The 22,903-nt window shown below is 35.5% G+C and overlaps 2 protein-coding genes and 1 long non-coding RNA gene across 4 annotated transcripts; all 3 read right to left on the reverse strand.

The window, feature by feature from the left end:
* Positions 1 to 207: 207 nt before the first annotated feature.
* Positions 208 to 7,890, reverse strand: LOC144356116 (protein stum homolog). Its single transcript, XM_085491684.1, has 4 exons — positions 7,776 to 7,890; positions 1,649 to 1,913; positions 1,383 to 1,565; positions 208 to 894 (listed from the first exon to the last, which is right to left on the reverse strand). The coding sequence occupies exons 2-4, from the start codon at positions 1,878 to 1,880 to the stop codon at positions 812 to 814; spliced, it is 498 nt and encodes a 165-aa protein (XP_085347810.1). The 5' UTR covers positions 1,881 to 1,913; positions 7,776 to 7,890; the 3' UTR covers positions 208 to 811.
* A 1,811-nt stretch (positions 7,891 to 9,701) lies between these two features.
* LOC100378342 (protein stum homolog) lies at positions 9,702 to 22,903 on the reverse strand. 2 transcript variants are annotated; one of them, XM_085491685.1, is made up of 4 exons: positions 22,811 to 22,903; positions 20,205 to 20,434; positions 19,477 to 19,659; positions 9,702 to 11,220 (listed from the first exon to the last, which is right to left on the reverse strand). In XM_085491685.1, the coding sequence occupies exons 2-4, from the start codon at positions 20,431 to 20,433 to the stop codon at positions 11,162 to 11,164; spliced, it is 471 nt and encodes a 156-aa protein (XP_085347811.1). In that variant the 5' UTR covers position 20,434; positions 22,811 to 22,903; the 3' UTR covers positions 9,702 to 11,161. The 2 variants fall into 2 exon arrangements, with proteins under 2 accessions (XP_085347811.1, XP_002741047.2); XM_002741001.4 differs by lacking the exon at positions 9,702 to 11,220 and adding an exon at positions 18,090 to 18,646.
* Positions 13,261 to 16,317, reverse strand: LOC146733839 (uncharacterized). The gene is made up of 2 exons (XR_014926643.1): positions 13,991 to 16,317; positions 13,261 to 13,712 (listed from the first exon to the last, which is right to left on the reverse strand). It is a non-coding gene; the product is annotated as an uncharacterized LOC146733839 (long non-coding RNA).

Genomic DNA, 22,903 nt, shown 5'->3' on the forward strand with positions numbered 1-22,903 from the left:
TCACGCCCCTATTGTCAATCTGCTATTTGACCCAAACGATACGCATATGATGATAATAACAATTAATTTATTAAGATCATATTCATTTGCTGTTATGGTATATAACACGAGTCATCGTGCACATGAACGTTAAAGATGGATTTGAAAAGTTTTTCCATGTTGATCTTGCATTGCCAGAATAAACCAGTTGCAGCAGCACATAAATAATAATAATAATAATATTTTTATTACACGTAATGAATTATGACAGTTCATCTTAAGTTAAAGTAATAAAATATAGAAAGTAAAATATAAGACAATAAAGACAACAATATATATAAATAAGAGTATATAAATACTATGTCTACTAAATATGTGTCAACCATTCGGGCCAAGTGTTTTTGTATATTAAAAATAAACTTAAATAAAATTATTTACTTTAAACTAAACATGGTCAAGTAACAATGCATAGTGTAGCAGTTTATATTGCCCCCTGGTCATATTGGCCCCATGAGCACTAGTACCTAAGTCCCATTGCACCCCCAGTTTCTATTGCCCCCTGGTCATATTGGCCCCATGAGCACTAGTACCTAAGTCCCATTGCACCCCCAGTTTCTATTGTACCCTTGGTCCTATTCTCCTATAGAAGGAACTTGTGTTTAATATTACCCTGAATTTTGCATGTCAGAAAGCTGGCATACAGTAGTGTACTTGAGCTTTATCTGAGATAAATACTAGTGATATTAACAGTGTTTCTTCTTGGTACAGTCATTTGCATATAAAAATGGTGCTTACAATGATTACAAAGAGCTATAATCACTGATTGAACACATCACTTTTTCTCGTCAGTCACAACAACAAAAGAATCTTGTGGAGCTTGGTCTTGGGGATTTTTGAAAGATCCATGGTACCTCACTGAAAGGAAAAACATCAAATATTGTAAAATTCTAGTTTTATGTAATGGTATGACTCAAAGGTATGTTACACAACTTGCTTCTCTTCACCATCATAGTGCAAGCTAGAATTACCGGTATGTGTGTTCAGCTTTGGCCAATCCCTTGAATCAGGTATAGTAATTGAAAGCATGTATTGCTCCATATATGTCATATATAAATGCATGCACAGAGCACGGTGATGGTGATATTAAAATAATGTCTCTGTGTTGTGTAAAATCACTGAAATACAAGGACACTCATTGTGAATCAGTCTGGCCCTTCATCCACCTTCCCTGGAATACTACTACCCCCCCACTCCTTGTTTTAGGACAATGATACTTATAACAACGAGGACACACATTTTCCCTTCATATAACTTGATCTTTATTTATGATGATACAGACAAGGTAAAAATACATATTTTTGTCTATATTGCAATACAATTCTTTAAAATAAAATAATACTTACATAATGAAATGGGTATATACATCCAGCTCCAAAAAATAGCCCACATATATCCAATAAGGATTGGGGCTGTAACAAGCATGCCAATACCAGACCAGAACTGTATACAACTAACACGACATCTATCGCCAATGCCGTCATGTTTCGCACAGCATGTTAGTACAATCAAAGCTGCCAATAGTGTTCCTGGTAAAAGAATAAACATGCATAGTTTTAGAAAGTAGTTCTATGCAGTGTAACATGACTCTCCCTATTTAATGTGGACTTACCTATGCCGGGTATAGTACAGTTTAAAATAAAACATGTCCAGGCCCATCCTTGGTGCATTACTGGTAACGCATTCATAAATTTAGCAATTTTTTTGTACTTTTTTTCTTCAGTTGTCGCCGAGTTACCAGCTGCTGCTCCTTCTTTTGGTGCAAATGGTCCAGTCAGTTCTGGTGGCGGCGGTGGTTGAGAAGGTACTGCCACTGGACCACCTTGTTGCTTTGGATACGACATTCTGGAATTATGTTGTTATTTTTTTATCGTAATCTGTGATGCAAGCAAATGAAAGTATAAGGTGAATACAAAATATTATGCACAAGAAGTCATCAAGTTACAATCTAATTAAAGTGTCCTTTCAATTTTCATATTTTATATATTGTTACTTTTGTTTATTTATACATGTACCTATTTAGTTTGTTTTATTTGTTATTAATTTTTTTTTAAATATAGTAAAAGCTAAAACGCTGTGGTTGTTGGATGACTTGATTATGGGTTTCATGTAAAATATCTTGTTCATGTGTTCCAAATTAGAACAAGCGCTTTAGCCAATTGCCTTTCAGAACAATCCTGATGTGACATATAAAAAAACAAAAGTGTTTTCATCAATGAATAAAAAATAACAAAGAATAAAATATGGAAACTAAAAAAGAAATTGGATCCTATACCCATGGATTTTATTCATATTGGCAATGTTCAAAAAACAACATAATTAGCGAACTTTAACTCTAACAAACGGAATGGATAACTCTACCAAACAGTGGGATACAGATAACTCTACCAAACAGTGGGATACAGATAACTCTACCAAACAGTGGGATACAGATAACTCTACCAAACAGTGGGATACAGATAACTCTACCAAACAGTGGGATACAGATAACTCTACCAAACAGTGGGATACAGATAACTCTACCAAACAGTGGGATACAGATAACTCTACCAAACAGTGGGATACAGATAAGTCTACCAAACAGTGGGATACAGATAACTCTACCAAACAGTGGGATACAGATAACTCTACCAAACAGTGGGATACAGATAACTCTACCAAACAGTGGGATACAGATAACTCTACCAAACAGTGGGATACAGATAACTCTACCAAACAGTGGGATACAGATAACTCTACCAAACAGTGGGATACAGATAACTCTACCAAACAGTGGGATACAGATAACTCTACCAAACAGTGGGATACAGATAACTCTACTAAACAGTGCGATACAGATAACTCTACCAAACAGTGCGATACAGATAACTCTACCAAACAGTGGGATACAGATAACTCTACCAAACAGTGGGATACAGATAACTCTACTAAACAGTGCGATACAGATAACTCTACCAAACAGTGCGATACAAATAACTCTACCAAACAGTGGGATACAGATAACTCTACCAAACAGTGGGATACAGATAACTCTACCAAACAGTGGGATACAGATAACTCTACCAAACAGTGGGATACAGATAACTCTACCAAACAGTGGGATACAGATAACTCTACCAAACAGTGGGATACAGATAACTCTACCAAACAGTGGGATACAGATAACTCTACCAAACAGTGGGATACAGATAACTCTACCAAACAGTGGGATACAGATAACTCTACCAAACAGTGGGATACAGATAACTCTACCAAACAGTGGGATACAGATAACTCTACCAAACAGTGGGATACAGATAACTCTACTAAACAGTGCGATACAGATAACTCTACCAAACAGTGGGATACAGATAACTCTACCAAACAGTGGGATACAGATAACTCTACCAAACAGTGGGATACAGATAACTCTACTAAACAGTGCGATACAGATAACTCTACCAAACAGTGCGATACAAATAACTCTACCAAACAGTGGGATACAGATAACTCTACCAAACAGTGGGATACAGATAACTCTACCAAACAGTGGGATACAGATAACTCTACCAAACAGTGGGATACAGATAACTCTACCAAACAGTGGGATACAGATAACTCTACCAAACAGTGGGATACAGATAACTCTACCAAACAGTGGGATACAGATAACTCTACCAAACAGTGGGATACAGATAACTCTACCAAACAGTGGGATACAGATAACTCTACCAAACAGTGGGATACAGATAACTCTACCAAACAGTGGGATACAGATAACTCTACCAAACAGTGGGATACAGATAACTCTACCAAACAGTGGGATACAGATAACTCTACTAAACAGTGCGATACAGATAACTCTACCAAACAGTGCGATACAGATAACTCTACCAAACAGTGCGATACAGATAACTCTACCAAAGAGTGCGATACAGATAACTCTACCAAACAGTGGGATACAGATAGCTTAACCAAACAGTAGGATACAGATAACTTTACCAAACAATGGGATACGGATAATTCTACCAAACAGTGGGATACAGATAACTCTACCAAACAGTGGGATACAGATAACTCTACCAAACAGTGGGATACAGATAACTCTACCAAACAGTGGGATACAGATAACTCTACCAAACAGTGGGATACAGATAACTCTACCAAACAGTGGGATACAGATAACTCTACCAAACAGTGGGATACAGATAACTCTACCAAACAGTGGGATACAGATAACTCTACCAAACAGTGGGATACAGATAACTCTACTAAACAGTGCGATACAGATAACTCTACCAAACAGTGCGATACAGATAACTCTACCAAACAGTGCGATACAGATAACTCTACCAAAGAGTGCGATACAGATAACTCTACCAAACAGTGGGATACAGATAGCTTAACCAAACAGTAGGATACAGATAACTTTACCAAACAATGGGATACGGATAATTCTACCAAACAGTGGGATACAGATAACTCTACCAAACAGTGGGATACAGATAACTCTACCAAACAGTGGGATACAGATAACTCCACCAAACAGTGGGATACAGATAACTCTACCAAACAGTGGGATACAGATAACTCTACCAAACAGTGGGATACAGATAGCTTAACCAAACAGTAGGATACAGATAACTTTACCAAACAATGGGATACGGATAATTCTACCAAACAGTGGGATACAGATAACTCTACCAAACAGTGGGATACAGATAACTCTACCAAACAGTGGGATACAGATAACTCCACCAAACAGTGGGATACAGATAACTCTACCAAACAGTGGGATACAGATAACTCTACCAAACAGTGGGATACAGATAGCTTAACCAAACAGTAGGATACAGATAACTTTACCAAACAATGGGATACGGATAATTCTACCAAACAGTGGGATACAGATAACTCTACCAAACAGTGGGATACAGATAACTCTACCAAACCGTGGGATACAGATAACTCTACCAAACAGTGGGATACAGATAACTCTACCAAACAGTGGGATATGGATCACTCTATAAAACAGTGGGATACAGATAACTCTACCAAACAGTGGGATACAGATAACTCTACCAAACAGTGGGATACAGATAACTCTACCAAACAGTGGGATACAGATAACTCTACCAAACAGTGGGATACAGATAACTCTACCAAACAGTGGGATACAGATAACTCTACCAAACAGTGGGATACAGATAACTCTACCAAACAGTGGGATACAGATAACTCTACCAAACAGTGGGATACAGATAACTCTACCAAACAGTGGGATACAGATAACTCTACCAAACAGTGGAATACAGATAACTCTACCAAACAGTGGGATACGGATTACCTGAAGTAAAATGTTACATATGTATAATGGACAAACTATGGACCAGAGCAATATTTACTTACTAGAGGGGAGAGGAGCTCTTTTGAGAAAAGTTGCTTAATTAATGTAAAAATTTAACTATGAAATATCAACCACCTAAGTATACTAAAATTTTGACCGATCACAAAATTGTGCTGTTTTCAGGTTTTTTTTTTGTTTACCTCAGATTTTGTTTTTTTGGACCAACCATTACATGGAGTTAGAGACTCCAGAAAGATATAAACACCACCTAAACGATCACCCTCTAACGTAGACACTGTAAAAGGGTTAATTATTCACTGGGTTTTAATTTTGCTTATTTCGCTGACTGGAAAATGTGCTAAATTAAAACCCAGTGAATATGTAAATTTAGCATAGAACACATTATCTAAATGATATAACCGTGAATTTAAAACCCACTGAATATGCATGAAATGGTAAATCAGCGAAATTTAAACCCAGTGAAAATTAGTCATTTTACAGTATACACAAAAATAACTTTTCCGAAGTTTTAGCAGCATTTGCTTATGATTCAGTAATAGTTTAATACAAAAATACATTATAACTATGGTTTGTTATGAAATATGTGTAATCTTTGAGTTTTATGTTGTTGTGAAAGCATGTTTTAAAACACTACGTACAAATGCTGAAATTAGCCATGTTTTTTTAGAACACATGTTGACCTAGTATGATGTAATTTGACCTTACAGGTCAAGAATGCTATTAACCAATCAGAATACCACATGGTACTACTGACATAAGTCAACAATGACAAAAAACACATTCAAGAAGTAAATGTTGTTATTATCGATGTTGAAGTATGATCCATTGGTGTTGAAATGCTGCATGATGTTTTTGAAAAAGACAATTACATGTAACACTTTTGAAAAAGTATAACAAGTACTGAAAGAGTTTTAACAGCTTTCATGTTTCATGACAAATGAAATATATTTCACCTAGTTGTGCAATAAATGTCTTTTCTATGTAGCTCGGCCATATAAATTGTTTTTTTGGACAAGAAACACATGATTGTGTTTCGATGGAAATTTTGCTTTCTGACAACAAATACATTTATAATGTACCATTCATGCCATTTGTTTTGGTGACCACTGATTTTTTATTCAACCAGTTTGAAATTTCAACGCAATTTTGTATTCTGCAAATTTTTCAAAACTATTTATTTGAAAGTTTTCCAATTTCAAATACATAATGAATGGTAAATCTACTATTAAAAAGATAAAAAATATATTTCTCTACCCTTTACTGAATAATGGTGTAACTTTGAATACAGCACTCAGTGTGCCATTCAAGTTGCTGAATAAAACATATGATTCAGATGATGTATTGATTTGTGAGGTTCTGTTTCTTGATGTTGTTTACTTTATATACTTTACATACACATACATGAATGTAGTTAGCATTTATAATGAAAGTATCCTTAAACTATCAAAACAACAAATGTTTACAGAAATTTTAAGTTCGAGAGATGGGTTCATTGCCAATAGTGCTCGCAAATTTATTGACAGCATATTATTTTACTATAAGTAATTTTACTTAGACTTTAGTTATTTATGTATTTTCTTTTGTCTCGTGTGTGTACTTGTGTTTTATTATATTTAATGTCTTTTGACCACAGATAATGTAACAAAATATATTATTTAGTGTCAAATAAAATATACATAGATCACATGGAGTTCAAACTAGAATGTCAACACCACCATGTTATATATTGCTATATGTGTACTGTTATCGTCATGGTTACAGCTAATATTGACTATTGTAACATAAAGCAGAGTGTACGGAAAGCAAGAAAACAATAGCGAATAAGTTATTTGAATGACGTTTCTACTAGTATTTACGTTGAGTTGGGTGATGTTCTATCTAGAAACTCGGAACGTACGTCCTTACTAGAATAATCGTATTCCCGTCATAAAAGTCAGATACACACTGCATGGGCAAAGTATATAATGTGTGAATTTTATATGACTAATATTCAGTTAAAAGTGATTATTTTGAAATCAGCCATACTCGTTTGTACGAAATAACCCTATTGAAGACAACACCCAATACAACAAACCAGCGAACTACAGTGAAACCAAGAAAGCTACAGAGCTGCATCCATAAAAACAACACCACGCAGAAGACACAGGCGACCAACCAATGAATATCTACGATCAGATCAGGGAGCTACAAACAAAGATGTATACACTCAACGAACACGATCGCTCACACGCTACGCTAGGCTAGTTTGGTTCGTGGCTTTGACATTCAAAATCGCCCTTAGAACCAAAATCGTCCTAAGTTATACACTCCTAGTGGCGATTTATGTCAAAACCACGAACGAAGCAACGTAAAGACTGCCCGTGATACAACCTGTGACTGTGTTACAACTTACCTCTCAATCCGAGCAGCCTGCCCGTGTCGCGATTCATTCGCTATTGACTTTCCTACAAATAGTACACTGCACCCTGACGACCTGCATTTGACCCTTGATACTCAATATCACGTGATGATCACGTGGGTTTTCGGGTTCCCTTTTACCTGGTGGCATTTGTTTGTTGCCAAGTCGGTACAATTAGGGACTGTCCATTTAAAAGTCCCCAAGTGTGGCGGATATTTTCTTTGGGTACCATTTGTTTCTCCAAATATTTACATTACATTTTTCCGCATTTCTCAAGGCATTAAAAAACAGCAAATCGGGAGCAGAGGTCTGGATTTTGTTACTCCGTACACAGTCCCTCTGTAGAGGGACTGTGCTCCGTACAAGAAACTTGAGACCTATGAATGGCGATATAAACTACTTTGCATGGTGTCATTTCGCCTACAGGGGGCGTTCGTTAATGACGTCACTAATGAACTTGATGTCTCCTGCCATATCGCAATTGTATACACGTACCCGTTCTATTCTGGTTTCCATAGACGTTGAATAGCCTTCTAAAATCCAAATATTTTTTTAGTTTTTAACTATCTATAATTATATAAAATTCTAACGTGACTTACTGCCACGGAAATGTACCAACACAAGTACGGTATGATTGTCTGATTCGCGACGTGTTCACGATTTGTATAATTATTGTGGTTTTCCCGAAGAAGAAAACATGGAAAGTCGTGATATTGAATAAAGAGCTCAATGAACTGGGTGAAAGACGGAAAATATTCCAAAGCCTATATAAAATTGCAGTATATTTGTAAATATCTCGTCTTTCGATAATAATTTCGATTGTTTAAAATGCCTATCGACCGTGTCCCGGTAATAGTTTGTTTGAAATGTCGATCATTGTTTCTTCATTATGAATTTAGGCACAGTTACTAGTAACCGTGGTTTAGGACGGCGTCAGTGCTGACGTCCGTCATTCCACACCGTGACCGTGGCAACCAGCCGAGACACGACCGAAATTCATGAGGATCATGTTCAGTAATTTGAGGGATGAAAACCCAAATAATTAAACAAATACTATTTATTATATATTTTTTTACCGGTGAAACATTCAATTTCAACTATCCCTTTTTTTACCTTGAAATGAAAATAAAAAAAAAACGAAGAGAATCGGGTAATACTAGTATATTAATAATCATTCTTACCAATCGCTAGCTTTATTTTATTCTAAAATTAGCACGAATCGTTATGGCATCCATACGCACAAAGCTCATCATGTTTAACTTTTAAAATCGACAGTAAACAAGGTCTTTTATTGTAAACAGCGTCCGGATAACTTTCGGAAATTCCGTCGCGTTTCGGAAAGATTTAATTTTCACAACTTTTGAATATTTATTCATACTTTTAGGCTAGTGAGGAGGTTATAATAATTTTTCATTTCACTTTAACTCTGTTTTTTTCACCCCTCAGACCCCTTTGAAAAGTCACTTCTGGCCATTGTAATGCCCACTATTTTTTTAATGGCCAGAATACCAACCAGAAATTTTTTAATGGTCAAAATATTGGCCAGTATTTTCAAACTGGTAGTTATAATGACCACTATTTTTACACTGGTCAGAATAATAGTAATTTTTTATTTAAGGATGGAGTGGGTGACAATCTATTTTTTTAATGGGTATTATAATGATCATTTTATTTTTCATTACATGAATAAAATGGTGATTTTTTTTTCATGTCACAGATATACCCGGTAATGGCACATGGGGATTGACAGCTCTCCTCTTTTTCCTCACTCGCTTCAGTTTGCTTCAATTTTAAGCCAGTACAATTGTAGGTAAACGTAAAAAGATTTTGAAAAATTTGAAATATGGAATTATTTATCTTGAAAAAATATGACGTTTTGGGTTAATTTGTTTTTAAAATCACAACAAATCATGCACTTGATACTGTTGACTTAATAATATATAGTATAATGCAATAGGTTATTAAACATAGAAGATGACCCGTTTTCAAAATTCGGCCTACACCCTTATCACGGGCGCTAACGAAGTGTGTGCAAACATTGAGCCCAGGCTAATCACCCAAAATACCATTGTACTTGATGTCCATTTGAAAATTTAACTATTATATTCATAACTATTCTTATTCATAACTATACTAAACTTGACAATCAATACAAGCACATTATGTGACATTATTCTTGAGATAAAAATGGACTGACAATGAGACTCTGTACTACATCCTGTTCTTATAAAGGCAATATCCAGCATTTTAATACCTTGAACAAACAAACAAGACATTCACTACTGAACCTTTGAAAAGTGTGCAACCCCCAAAATACTCAGCAACTGACTTTCCACCAAAAAAAGTCACATAAACAGCTGGTTACTCCAAAAAGTCACAGGGAGTTACTCCAAAAAGTCGCATAAACAGCGAGTTATTAATCCGAAAAAAGAGCCTGTCTTTATGAGTGGGGTTAAGCTCAAACATAAACAAAATTCCCATTTTAATAATGCCAAAAAACTAAAGTTTAGTCTTCAAATACACCCAAACTATAACATTTTAAATTGAAATACTTAACCAGTAACTTTTCATAACATGTGTTATAAACTGTAGAAGTTTATGTTGAAGGGTTGATGGAAGGTGATTTTAAAGTGGCTAAGACACAGTCAACTAAAAAATACCCATGATGCTCTGCTTTATTTTTATATTTTGCTATTTTCTCTATTATGAATGGTTTAATGTGATATGAAAATTATCTGTGAAAATATTCCACGACTACTGCATGTGTACAAAACTGGGTTGGGTGGTTCAGTAAGTTATATGGGGGAGGGGGTCTAGCATAGAGCTCCATGTGTGTAGCTAGCTGACTTAGCAGTGAATGGCATGTTTGTTTGCTCACGTATTATAATGCTGGACAATAGTAATGTTCATGCTACATGAAGTACTGGCTAAGATTTTAGCTGATGTTTTGACTAGACCCAATTGCATCCATGCATTGGGAGGGCCAGTCCTTAGCACGGGCTAAGGGGCGCTGTTTACGAACGCAAAATTTCTGCTGCTGACATGTTTCATTTTAATTTATGAAGCGAAGTGCACTGGAACACGAGCGTAGACAGACCGACTTATTTGGATGCACAGGAACAGTATATAACAGCGTTACAGAATGCAGAGTTTTATTAGTGCATGTCGTAGACAGCGAACCAAATTGGCGTTGTTGTATGCTCTACTACAGCGACCCAACCAGTGTGGAAGCGTGTACGGAGTAATTAATGACTGGTGGGATACTAGTAGACGACTTCTCCAGAAGTCGAAGATATGGTGTTTCGCATGCGCACGCATGCCGTTTTGGGGTGTAACGTAAATTGCACATGTGATATTGCTTTTGAGTGTACCAATCAACATCACAAAAATTCCCTTCTAACTATCAGCAAACTAGTATTGGAAGCACCACAATAAAAACCTGGAAAAGGAATGAAAAAAAAAATATTAAGGGAGAGAAATATATGGTGGTTGTTTCGATAATTTGTGGTTGGTTTATTTCGGTTAACAGTGTAGTTATGGCACTGTACCATTGCTGTTTAATTGTTTGTTCATAATTGCTGCCTCCCTTGGGAAACAAGTTTGGGTGTTCTTAGCCAGTGCACAGACCCTCAACACTGTGGCCTGTGCTATAACTGTTGGACCCTCCTGTGAGTGAACACAATTGGGTATAGCTGATATGCAAACATTTGGGATTAGCTTATATCTTAGCCTGCACTTGGTCAAAGTCCCTCTTATGACTATGACTTGGTGTAGCCTGAAACCAGACTACTGTGGATTAGTGATGTTTTGTAATGGATTACCTCCCTGATGAGTACATTTGAATATCAATGGAAACTAGCATATCACTGGCAACACATACAAGGATTTTGGCAAATTTTCACCGTTTTGTATGAAACTATTTTCACAACAACATTAATGTTTTACAATAAATTATATCAAACATATGTATAATTTAGTAGTATTAAAACTTTTTAAGTTTTTTTGAATTAAGAATGCACCAATCTTACTAGGAATCTATTCAAATCTAACCCTTAGTGTGCTAATTTAATAATGGCTCATCAAAGGTATAATAATAATAATAATAATAATAATAACTTTATTGCATCCTTAGAATTACAAATGTTCTATTGGTTTACAGCAATAAATATATAAGTGATTAAAAATATCAAAGTATGATAACATAAAAATAGAAAAAAAGAGTCAAGGTATTATATCCAAAAAAAGCTCATTTCTTAAAATAAATGATTTATGTAAAAATTCCCCTAAAAGTTTTATTATATTTCTGTCATTACTTTTCATTAAATATGTGAATTTTTGCAGGTTGGTAATGATTTCTTTGGGGAATAAAATATTGGAAATAAAATCATTTCTATCTGTTTGATATCGTGGGCAAACTAAAAGAAAGTGTAATTCGTCTTCGATCTCCTGTAATGGGCATTGTTTACAAATTCTATTTTCTAATGGGGTTTTTGGATTGGTATGTCTGCCTTTTTCAATGGCTAGATTGTGACTACTTGTCCTGAATCTAGCCATTGATATTAAATTACTGAACACACATCTTTGCATAGTTTCCAAAACTATAAAAATATTATTTCATGCTCTGCCCCCTCTCATGTAACAGTTTGTTAAGAATACGTACATTATTTAAAATCATTTTAAAAATGCGACTGGAATGTCCAGGCCCAAACTTCTGCTGCTGCAACATCCGTCCATTCTTGCATGTACATGCAATTGTTTCTCTGAGATTCTGCATGCAACCAGTTTATTTTTTGAACTGAATAACAGATTCCTAGAAGTTTATTTTGACATTTCCAAATAACACTATATATAATTTAACAATTTCAGGAATAGATTAGATTGCTTGCTATTCCATTAGAAACTCTTACTTCCAAGTTCGATTTTCAACAAGCGTTCATATGTTTAGCTAACCAAAGGGAAACAAAAGCATAGTGACAGGAAGTCAACACAGCAGAAAGTATGACAAAGGTTTACACTTCAAAAATGACTGGAAAGTAAATAATTTATAACCAAAGACCATCTATGCATAAACAACTAAAGATCTGGGAGGTACAGCTTTGCAAAGTAAAAAAGTCATATGGGGGGAGGGGGGGGGGGTTAAAACATTGCTTCAAACACAGTCCCTCTATCACTGTGCTTCAAAACATCATCTTAATTATTCAGCTCAGTGTACAAACACATAAAGTACAGAAATTGGATAATTAATGAAAACATTAGACAAAACAAGAATATGTAAGCAATATTAAAAGTATGCATGTTTTGTTTTGTTTTTGAAAAATCATGATGTAGTGCACAGCCATACAGACTGTTTTAGTGGATAATAATATTTTAGGTTTGCAATGTCATACTCCTCCAGATATTCATCAAGTTTTCTTGAGAGGCGATTAGCTTAAGGAGGGGGCTGTGCAAAATGTTTTTTCTCCTCTTTGTTTTTGTGCTATTCTTTTTCTAGTGTAAAATATTTTTTCTCAAAGATGTAGGCATGTCAAATTTGTTCATGTTTTTGATCTCTACAGGATTTTTTCAATAATATTTTCCTGTTAATTATTATTAAGAAGATGAAAGATTGTGGAGTGAGTGTGGGTGTGTACAAAAGGGTCAGCAAGAAGAACTATATAAGATAGCTGAAAATCATGAAATACCAGTTGAAAGATGATGTCACTTTTATTTGAGGGAAAACATAAAAAAAGGAATGTACAGTAACTCTACACACTTGGAACTTTCAAAATCTGTGTGCAAATGTAAAACTGATAAACATGCAAATGCTAAACCATTGCATCCATCAATACTGGTTAAACTTTTTTTCCCCTTAACGTCACGTCCATAAATTCTGGTTCTTCAACTTCTTACGTTCCATTTATATAGTATTTCCTTTTTTTAAATTGTCATTATCTGCAAAAAATAATTCAGATTGCTATTAGCTTACAATTACCAGTTTTTAATTAACACACTTTGTAATCAATTTTGTAAACAAAAATTTGTGGTGTCTGTGTATTCTGGCATATTTCTGTCCTCACAAATAACAATGTGGATAAAATGACATCTTGTGATATGTCAATTTTTCCCCTATGCAACTCAGATATACTTCCAAAAAGATGATACCCGGTACATTCTGATTGAAAAAATATAAATATCAAATAAAACAGAATAACATCAAATTGTTTCCTAACCGAATATATTAAGGGGTTGTGCCATATATACACACAGTTCATCTCTTGAGAGACTAGGACAGTACACAGTCCCTCTGTGGACAGTACATTGCTGTACTTGGGAACCTAATTTCTGAGAACAATAGGGGGATTTACCTTCCTACAAGAGACAAAAGAATGTTATGTAACAATGCAGCTGCATGATTTTGTCTCTCAAAATAGGAAGTTATGTTCATACAAAATTATAGAGTCCCTCCACAATGGGAATGCCACCATGAATGTACAACTTCATCGATCCCCAGGTACTTTCACAAAATAAATAATTGTATTATAATTATGATCCTATACAATACCATATTTGCTCTAAAATTACATTTGTGGATACTAAATCATGAAAATATTACTTATTTCGACCATTGAAGATCCCTGTAATTTACCTAAGCGCATGTGCTGCTAATAGAGTAATTATGTTAAGTGTAATATTGTTTCTATATTTTTTTTTCAAAATCAAAAAAATGATATTAAAAATATAAAAACAGTTTAGTTTGAAAAGTGAAATAATGGTATTCAGATGGTTATGATTTAAGCATGACCTTAGAAAACAGGGTCATGCAACTTCTGTCTTGAGACAATGTGCAATGTGGGTTATAACCTCCTGTATAATCTCATTAATACATATACATGTACCTAGAAGATTTATACATCTGAAACAGTTTTTACTAGTATTCCCATTAGTCAGTGTATAACAAGTGCACTATGCTATATCTGTTCTAAATATGATGAAAAATCCACTTGTTATAATGACACAAATTTTCACAGGTCATTGTTTACTTTTAGCAGGGAGCTGTAATCTCATTACAGCTCCCTGCTTTTAGGCAGTTTTGTTTCATTACAGCTCCCTGCTTTTAGGCAGTTTTGTTTCCTTGCAGAGAAAACTTACCATTTTTGTTTCCCTTTCCTGATTTCATAGTGGAATAAAAATTATTAATTTTTAGTTTCACTCGCATCAATAGAATGGACTTGGCTATTCAAGTTTTGATCAAATTTAATTTTTCTGATTATATTCCAACCACAAAATTGTCTCATTTTGTGTAGCTACACCCTGGCAGCCATGTTTGGCTTATGAAATAGAAAAAGATGTAACAGTGGTGTTGACATAGCTTTATTGTCAGTTTCTCTAAGGTGTTAATTTGGGTAGAGGATTATAACTAAGGTTACATGAAAGGGGTAGCCACAGTAGTATGTCCCTGTTCTCTAAGGTCTATGATTTAAGTAATGTTATACATGTATAGACTAAATATTTTTTTGTCCAAGTTGAGCCAGAGTACCCATGATCAATTTGGCTGACCCAGAAACACCCAGGACTTTTACTGACTGCATATTACACCTTCATTATATTTTGTTTAAGTCTCGCCCATTTGCCCCCTGTATCTTCAATAGTAGTGTTCATGCTACACAAAGTACGGGCTAAGATTTAAGCTAATCTCATATGTTTGAGTTCATGCACAGAAGGAAACAATGGTTAGCACGGGGTAAGGAACGCCCAAACTTATTAAGAATAGGCAAAATCTGCAGAAATTTTAACTATGAGTGCTCAGTAAGAGTAACTAGGAAGGTTAGTTCTACAGCTATAAAACAATACCAAAGCAAATTCAGAAAGTGCAAATTGCAGAATAACAGGAAGTAGCACAGAGTCTCATCATCGGTACATTTTTTCTTAAGTCAATCTCTCTATATTTGTTAGCGTTGATTGTCATGCAGGAAATGGCACACCAAAATAAAAAGTTATGAATATAGTAGTAAATCTCCTAAATGAACATTAAATACAATGGTTTTTTTAGCCGAGCTAAGCGTTCATGCATGTTTTGTTTTGCCTGTGCTAAGGCTTTGGACTGACCAGATTTACTCTGTACCTAGTATTTCTTAGCCTGTATTCATGCACATTTTTTTAGCGCAGGGTAACGTATTGGACCTCTTAGCCTTTGCTAAAGAGCTCTACGTGAATGCTACGAATAAGTGTCTTCTGTTTATTCCTACTTTAGGTGCATACATTAAGGTTCACTTCCCCTTTATATTGATCTCTACAACTCATTCAAATCAAATTGGGCTCAAAGATGAGCAAATAATATTAGATTCAATTGAAATTTAGTTTAAATCCATGCTAAATTAAAAGTTATTTTGAGTATGAGTTTTACTTTTTTCTTTTGTGCGCAAAGAAAAATGAACTGTTGCACACTGTAGGCATATATCATCTATACTAGTTTACAGGAAAAAGGGATTCTGTATGGTATTTGATGTTATGGGCATAATATGTACATGTATAGTTAATACATGATTACTAAATTAGATTTCCCAGTGTACAGTACACTATTGCTGGTATTGTCTGAAGAGAAAAAAAAAACAATATATAATATGTTTTTTTGCAGATTTCAGGAGTTGGAAATAACCTTTGTTTATACTTTTCTTGTATTAACAAACATAGGAGCTAATCCTCATTAACACCTACTTGAGCTTGTTGTTTGACAATTATGAATAATAATGAAGCATTACTTACACAGTGTGCCATGACTGAACAAAAACAAAAGCCCCAAAAGACTATCCTGCTACATAAACAACAACAAAAGTATCTAATATTGTATTGAAGTCATTGTAAAATGGTAAAATAATTACAAATTCATACCTTGATGTGCCAGTTGCAGTACTGCAATCGTCCTATGATTCAACACCATCTAAATACTCCGCAGGTTATGTAGTCCACCAGCAGTCACTGGCATCAGCATTACTATGAAATTTCACTGGGGATCGAGGCAATATTCGCGAAATTTCATTTAAGTGTACTTGGAAGCGCCAGTGAAACTTAGGAAAAATAAATTCCCACACGTATATTGAGCTCGCACGAGGTAGCAGGCTGTTTTCTGGGCCATTATATTTAGAGACATGAACAAAAATACTGGTCATTTTATGTATGTAATGAAAAATAAAATGACCATTATACTGCCCATAAAAAAAAATGTTCATCAACTCCATCATTCAAAAAGCAATTGTAATTATTCTGACCAGTATAAAAAACATGGGTCATTAAAACCACCATTTTAAAAACACTGGTAAATATTTTGGCCACTTAAAAAATTCTGGTCAATACTCTGGCCATTAAGAAAATAGTGGCCATTATAATGGCCAGAAGTCACTTTTTAAAGGGGTCTGAGGGGTGTAAAAACAGTGTTAAAGTGAAATGAAGAATTATTATAACCTTCTCACTAACCTAAAAGCACAAATAAATATTCAAAAGTTTTGAAAATTAAAACTTTCCGAAACGCGACGGAATTTCCGAAAGTAATCCGGACGCTGTTTGTAGCACTTTTACTAGTATGAGAATGAATGAGTTCAATTATCAATGTTCAATGAGGACGTAATCGACTAGCCTTCTAGAGGCGAAATGACGCCAAGCAAAGCTACTTCACAGCCCGTTTTTATACCAGATATTTAGGGCATTTCGCAGCATATACAGTAGGATCTGGTCATCGGCCCAAAACAGTAAATACAAAATATTTAAATTATGGATCGTTGAGGGCGTTTACGAACGCACGTAAGTGTAAATCGTCTCCCAAATTTTTGCTGCTCCACTAGATACAATCTCACGTGAAGATTAACTGTAAGTACTGTGAATACATACTTGATTTGCAGTGAAAATACCAGCAGTATGGGAATAACCATCGCTGCGTACAGAGCAAGAATTGGTTGTTTTACACAGCCAACTGCCGCCAAGGTGAGGTGTCCATCAGTGACACCTATACATTTACATGACAATGGAATCAGTCTGGTGATAAGTGTACGACTTATTCTTATGCTGCTGTGTATTGGCAATGTGGAATCCAACCCAGGCCCAAAGGACACAGCTAAGGCTGACGGCAATACTGAAATAATGGCAGAACTTCGCAAAATGGGCAAAGAACTGAATGGTAAAATGGACAACATAACTGCAGCATATACAAGTTATTGTCATCAGAATATTCATTCATAGATCTCAAATTCCATGTTCGGAGTAGTCGCGCCACGTATGCACGAAGTATGGGTCTCTACTCTCTTATAAACAAAGATGGCGACTTTGACCGTGACTTCGGCTGTTCCGCAGATCAACGAGTAAAAAGTAAAATGTTATACCAAGCTTCAATAAGATATTTTTTGATGATTGGAAATTAGTGCAAGGGGCGCGCAGGTCAAAACTTCTACTCGCGATTTCAAAGTACCGCAAAGTATTTTACCTGTTCGATGACAAATCAGTGGTTTATAGTGTCGTGTGACACGTGTGAGCACGATGTAATCTCCTGATGTAAACATCTTTCACACGGTATCATAGTCTCTTCTTGGATGTATTTCTCAGCCTGAGTAAGACAAACTATTACACTAAAAACACTATTTTGATATGATAACATGATTTAAATAAGAGTGATTAGGGCAATACCAATGTGTGCTGACCAAGAGGAGGAATATTATTATAGACATATACATAACTACGTGAATTTGGGATCTCTAGCTTGATAACAGCATGAAGTAGTGATCCCGTAAAAAAGAATAATTAAAATGGCCGGGTTCATCACTATATCACCTCCGTCACAACTACAGTTACGCGTGTGTCTCCTTCAACGGGTTCATCTTTCAATTTTCCATGATACTTCACTGAAAATGAAAACGATTGATTTCAGTGTACGTTGAAAATGAGGAAAAGATCATGGCGAAGTTGTTCCGATCTGATTAATATATAGCCTCGGTTACCTATCATTCTTTGCGTGGACTAAACCACCAAGTGTGTGTGTAACCCAGGACTATTGTATGGAGTTGTATCATTGTGATAACGCGTGTACATTTATCCTTAAATGGATAATGGTAATGGGTGGGGGGGGGGGGTTACAGAAAAAACAAAAAACAAAAACACTGTGATTGAACAGGGAAACAGATAATTATTTCAATCCATTTTTTACTAGTAAAAAGATGCTTTTAACGGCAGATTCGCTCAAAACGTAGTCATTTGTATCCCATTTCCAAACAAACCTGGTCATACTCAGAGAATTTCAGGCGGGGAAAATAAATATATAACTGTTGAAATGCTGCCAATTTCAAACATTAGCAATAATGTCAACTCTTACCAGGAACACATCCATTGATTAAATCATGCGTTCGTATGTTGCCAAGTAAACCGTTTGTTGTTTACTATAGCCGTGGTTTCCAAAACCAATTCGCCCGTGCCAATAATAAGTGGTGCAAATTGTTCACTCAATTAATAATTATATGTCCAGAGATTTAGATATATACAGGCCGATAGACAAAATATGTTGCCGAGTTATAATACAAAGTAGCAACTACTTATTTCAACATAATGTAGCTCGAAATAGTAAACAAGCCTCATAAGTACAGAACACACTAATGAAAAACAAACAAGAGAATTTCGATATGAACACAGAGGGTAGTATGAATTCGATATCGAAAGAAAATCAATCAATAATACTTACATAATGAAATAGGTATATACATCCAGCCCCACCAAGCAGACCATATAAATCCAATAATGAGTGGGGATGTAACAAGCATACCAATAGCAGACCAGAACTGTATACAACTAACACGACATCTATCGCCAATGCCGTCGTGTTTTGCACAGCATGTTAGCACGATAAAAGCTGCCAATATTGATCCTGGTACATGGACAAACAAAAAAAACAAAAACATTGTTGTACCACTGTAATGTACCATTTTCCGTTCACTGTGAGATCCTGCGTTAAGGTAGAAGCCTACTCGTACTGTTTGAGAAAGTTGGTCATAAATCGCATGACAATTGATTGGTCATTATGTCAAGCTTACCAATTGGTTGAAATTAAATCAATCTCATTGGCTGGCTAATTCTTAGTCAGAATCCTAAATTGTTATCAAGCTGGTTAGTTTCCAAAAAAACATTGCATGGGATTCAACAATGAAAGATTGGCATTTTGAGTTTGAACCTGCATACCGTTTCTTTTTTGTTTTGTTTTTTGGTGTTTTTTTCAATAAAATAAAATATTATATAAATGTAAAAATGGCAAAAGCCGGGTTACAGCGAAACAAACAAATTTGATTTGTTCAGCAGTCGTTCGTTCCGAGCCATTCACGCAATTCACGAACTTCGCGGTGAAAGAAAAAAAAAAACACCTGTTAACGCTTAGTACATTTCAACATAGAATCGGATAAATTTGTGTATTCTTACCTATGCCGGGTACGATTGTGTTTAGGATGAAACATGTCCAGGCCCAACACTGGTGCATTACTGGTAACACATCAACAAATTTGGCATATTTCGCGTATTTTTTATCTTGCACGCTCGTCTCTATCCCTAGTGACCCAATTGTTCGTGTTGCGAAGCGACCGGACAATGGAGGTGGGGATGGTGGACGTGATGATACTGTCAATGGACCACCATGTTGTCTGGGATACATCCTGTAACGAAAAGTGAGATGAATAAAACGTATAAATAAATCACATTAACATTATAAACATTCACAATTTAAAAGTCACAATATAAAAACATCGCACTTTAAATTCTCTTCAAATCAAGTTGATGGGATATTGTTAATAAAGCTTCGAGTTTCGTGCTTGAGTTGCATTCGCGGCATTTTGTAATAATTTTTGTTCAGTTGAATCCACGCTAGCAGACAAAACTAAGCAAAGTACTCATTTTGAGTGCTACTACTGGTAATAGATAAAAACATTCCCTGGTAAATTTGGATTCGCCTATTTGGATCATCACAGTATTATGAATTATGCCATTGTTTTAATTTATTGTCGCTTGAGATTCGTAGAAATTTCCTTGACTCCGTCTTTTTGTATAAATGTCTTAATAATATTTTTGATTCTCCCTACACTATTTACAACATTCCTTTTCATGCTCCCTACAGAAATCTCCGCTCCGTATATCCCTTCAAACTACCTCTTTGTCATAGTAATCTCAGAAAATATTCTTTTATCCCTCGACTTTTTAAATTGTATTTATATTGCTGGTTCAGTAGACATTTTTACGAGTCTGTCTTCTTTTAAGACATCTGTTTTTAATGCCATAAGTTGAGCTTTGAGTCTTTCTTTTTGTTTTATATTATTTTTGTAAATATTTTTGTATTTGTATTTTATGAGTGCCTGTAATTGGGGAAACCTGTTGGTATCTCAAATACAATCAATATCAAATTAGAAAAATAACGTTCAATCGAGTTCTGAAGAGATGCTGAATTGTTCGAGTTACCGTGACGCACATCGAGTTACAAGCATCCAGTTACGAAAACTTCGAGTTACAAGAATGACCTCGCCCTTATTGTAGAAACCACTCCCAATCAATTCAAAATGTGGTTTTGGGTCTGTAACGAGTGTGGAACTTTCCATGATTGAAGTGACTGTAATTGCCTGGCCGCGTGGTGGCACCCTTCATTAAACGCGTTGGCATACTAGCGACTTGAATCTTCAAAAAATATAACTCAAATAACAAAATCAATTTTACGCAATCGTATCCGTCATTGGTAGTTCAATGCGTCTGCTCAAGTTGACATAAAAATCAAGAGTAACTAACATGTATGAGCTTAGATCCATGCAAGAGATATTTGTGGGGACGCATGTGAGTCCCATGAGCCATCTTTCGAGCCAACGATATCTTGGCGGTCATTTCCATTTTATCCGTAGCTCTGGGTGTATAACGGGGTAGGGTGGTGACCGGATCTTTATGCGAATCGCAATCCATGGGGATGCATCTGACCGGAGTACTAAGCGAAATCGCTCGTTACGACAGCAAGAATGAATGACGTATTTTATTGTATACAACCATGAATATACATGTATGTAGATTATTTTTTTGACGATAGTTTACTAACAACACGTAGGTGTAATTCTGCCCTAAAAGTTGACGAGAAGGCATGTTTTAAGCGGCTACAACTGTTTCCGAAATGAGTGCCAATCACTTGTTTATCCAAACTGTTCGTGGCAATACGGCATGCAATGGTGTACCTCAGGCTAATACACTTGAACCATGAATTAGCATCAGCGATAACGTTTGTATATTGTGTACGATGCACGCGTACGACATTTAATTATTTATAGTGAGCTGAGTATGAGTAAAATAAATAGAAAACCCGTATTGAAATGATGGCCGCGTATTTTAATTTCGTCAAAATATGGGCTTTATGGTTTAGCGGCATTGTGAAATATATTCACTAAATAGTACCGACGTTACTTGGAAGGAAATACATATCTATCTTACTGTGCTACACTGGCCTGAATGATGAAATGACGTGTTTAGTTCACAGAAAGAGCAAAAGGATTTTCTAAATTCTACCGTATATAAATACACAAAAGTGCAAATTTACCGGGTATTGAACGCATTATCGTGAGTTGCGATGTGCTCAGGCTATTTGGGTTTAAAACAGGCGTTTTCATATCGAGTGTTGTTATTCAAAAATGGATGTGGAAGGTCGGTATTTTTTTACACTCTTTCCCAAATAAAACAGTCAACATGAATTTGTAACTATCATTGGGATGACATTGTTGTGAACATGATGATGAGCGACTGTTGTCCCGGGAATCTGGTTCTGGTAGTACTTTGAAATTTCACTGAAAATCGTTCTGTCACATGTGTATATGTATGTGTGTGTGTGTGTAAATGTATATATATTAAATAACGATTCACACATTGGGTGGCATTACCATGGTATCAGATTTATCATAAATGAGATATAGTTTTTCTATTTGTTGTTTCTCGTATAATATCATGTCTCAGTGCAGCAATCGTAAATAGTGGTAACTCTACTTACTGTACTGTAAAATACTACCACCTACCTCGGAACTGGCTTCAGTTGTTATCAAGTATATATCTCAGATTTTGATTTCTGTGAAGCGATACAATTTGACCTGTGACTAGGACATGGCATA

This window comes from Saccoglossus kowalevskii, chromosome 16, assembly GCF_978046115.1.
Source record: "Saccoglossus kowalevskii chromosome 16, keSacKowa6.1, whole genome shotgun sequence".
In the NCBI taxonomy this organism is placed as follows: domain Eukaryota; kingdom Metazoa; phylum Hemichordata; class Enteropneusta; family Harrimaniidae; genus Saccoglossus; species Saccoglossus kowalevskii.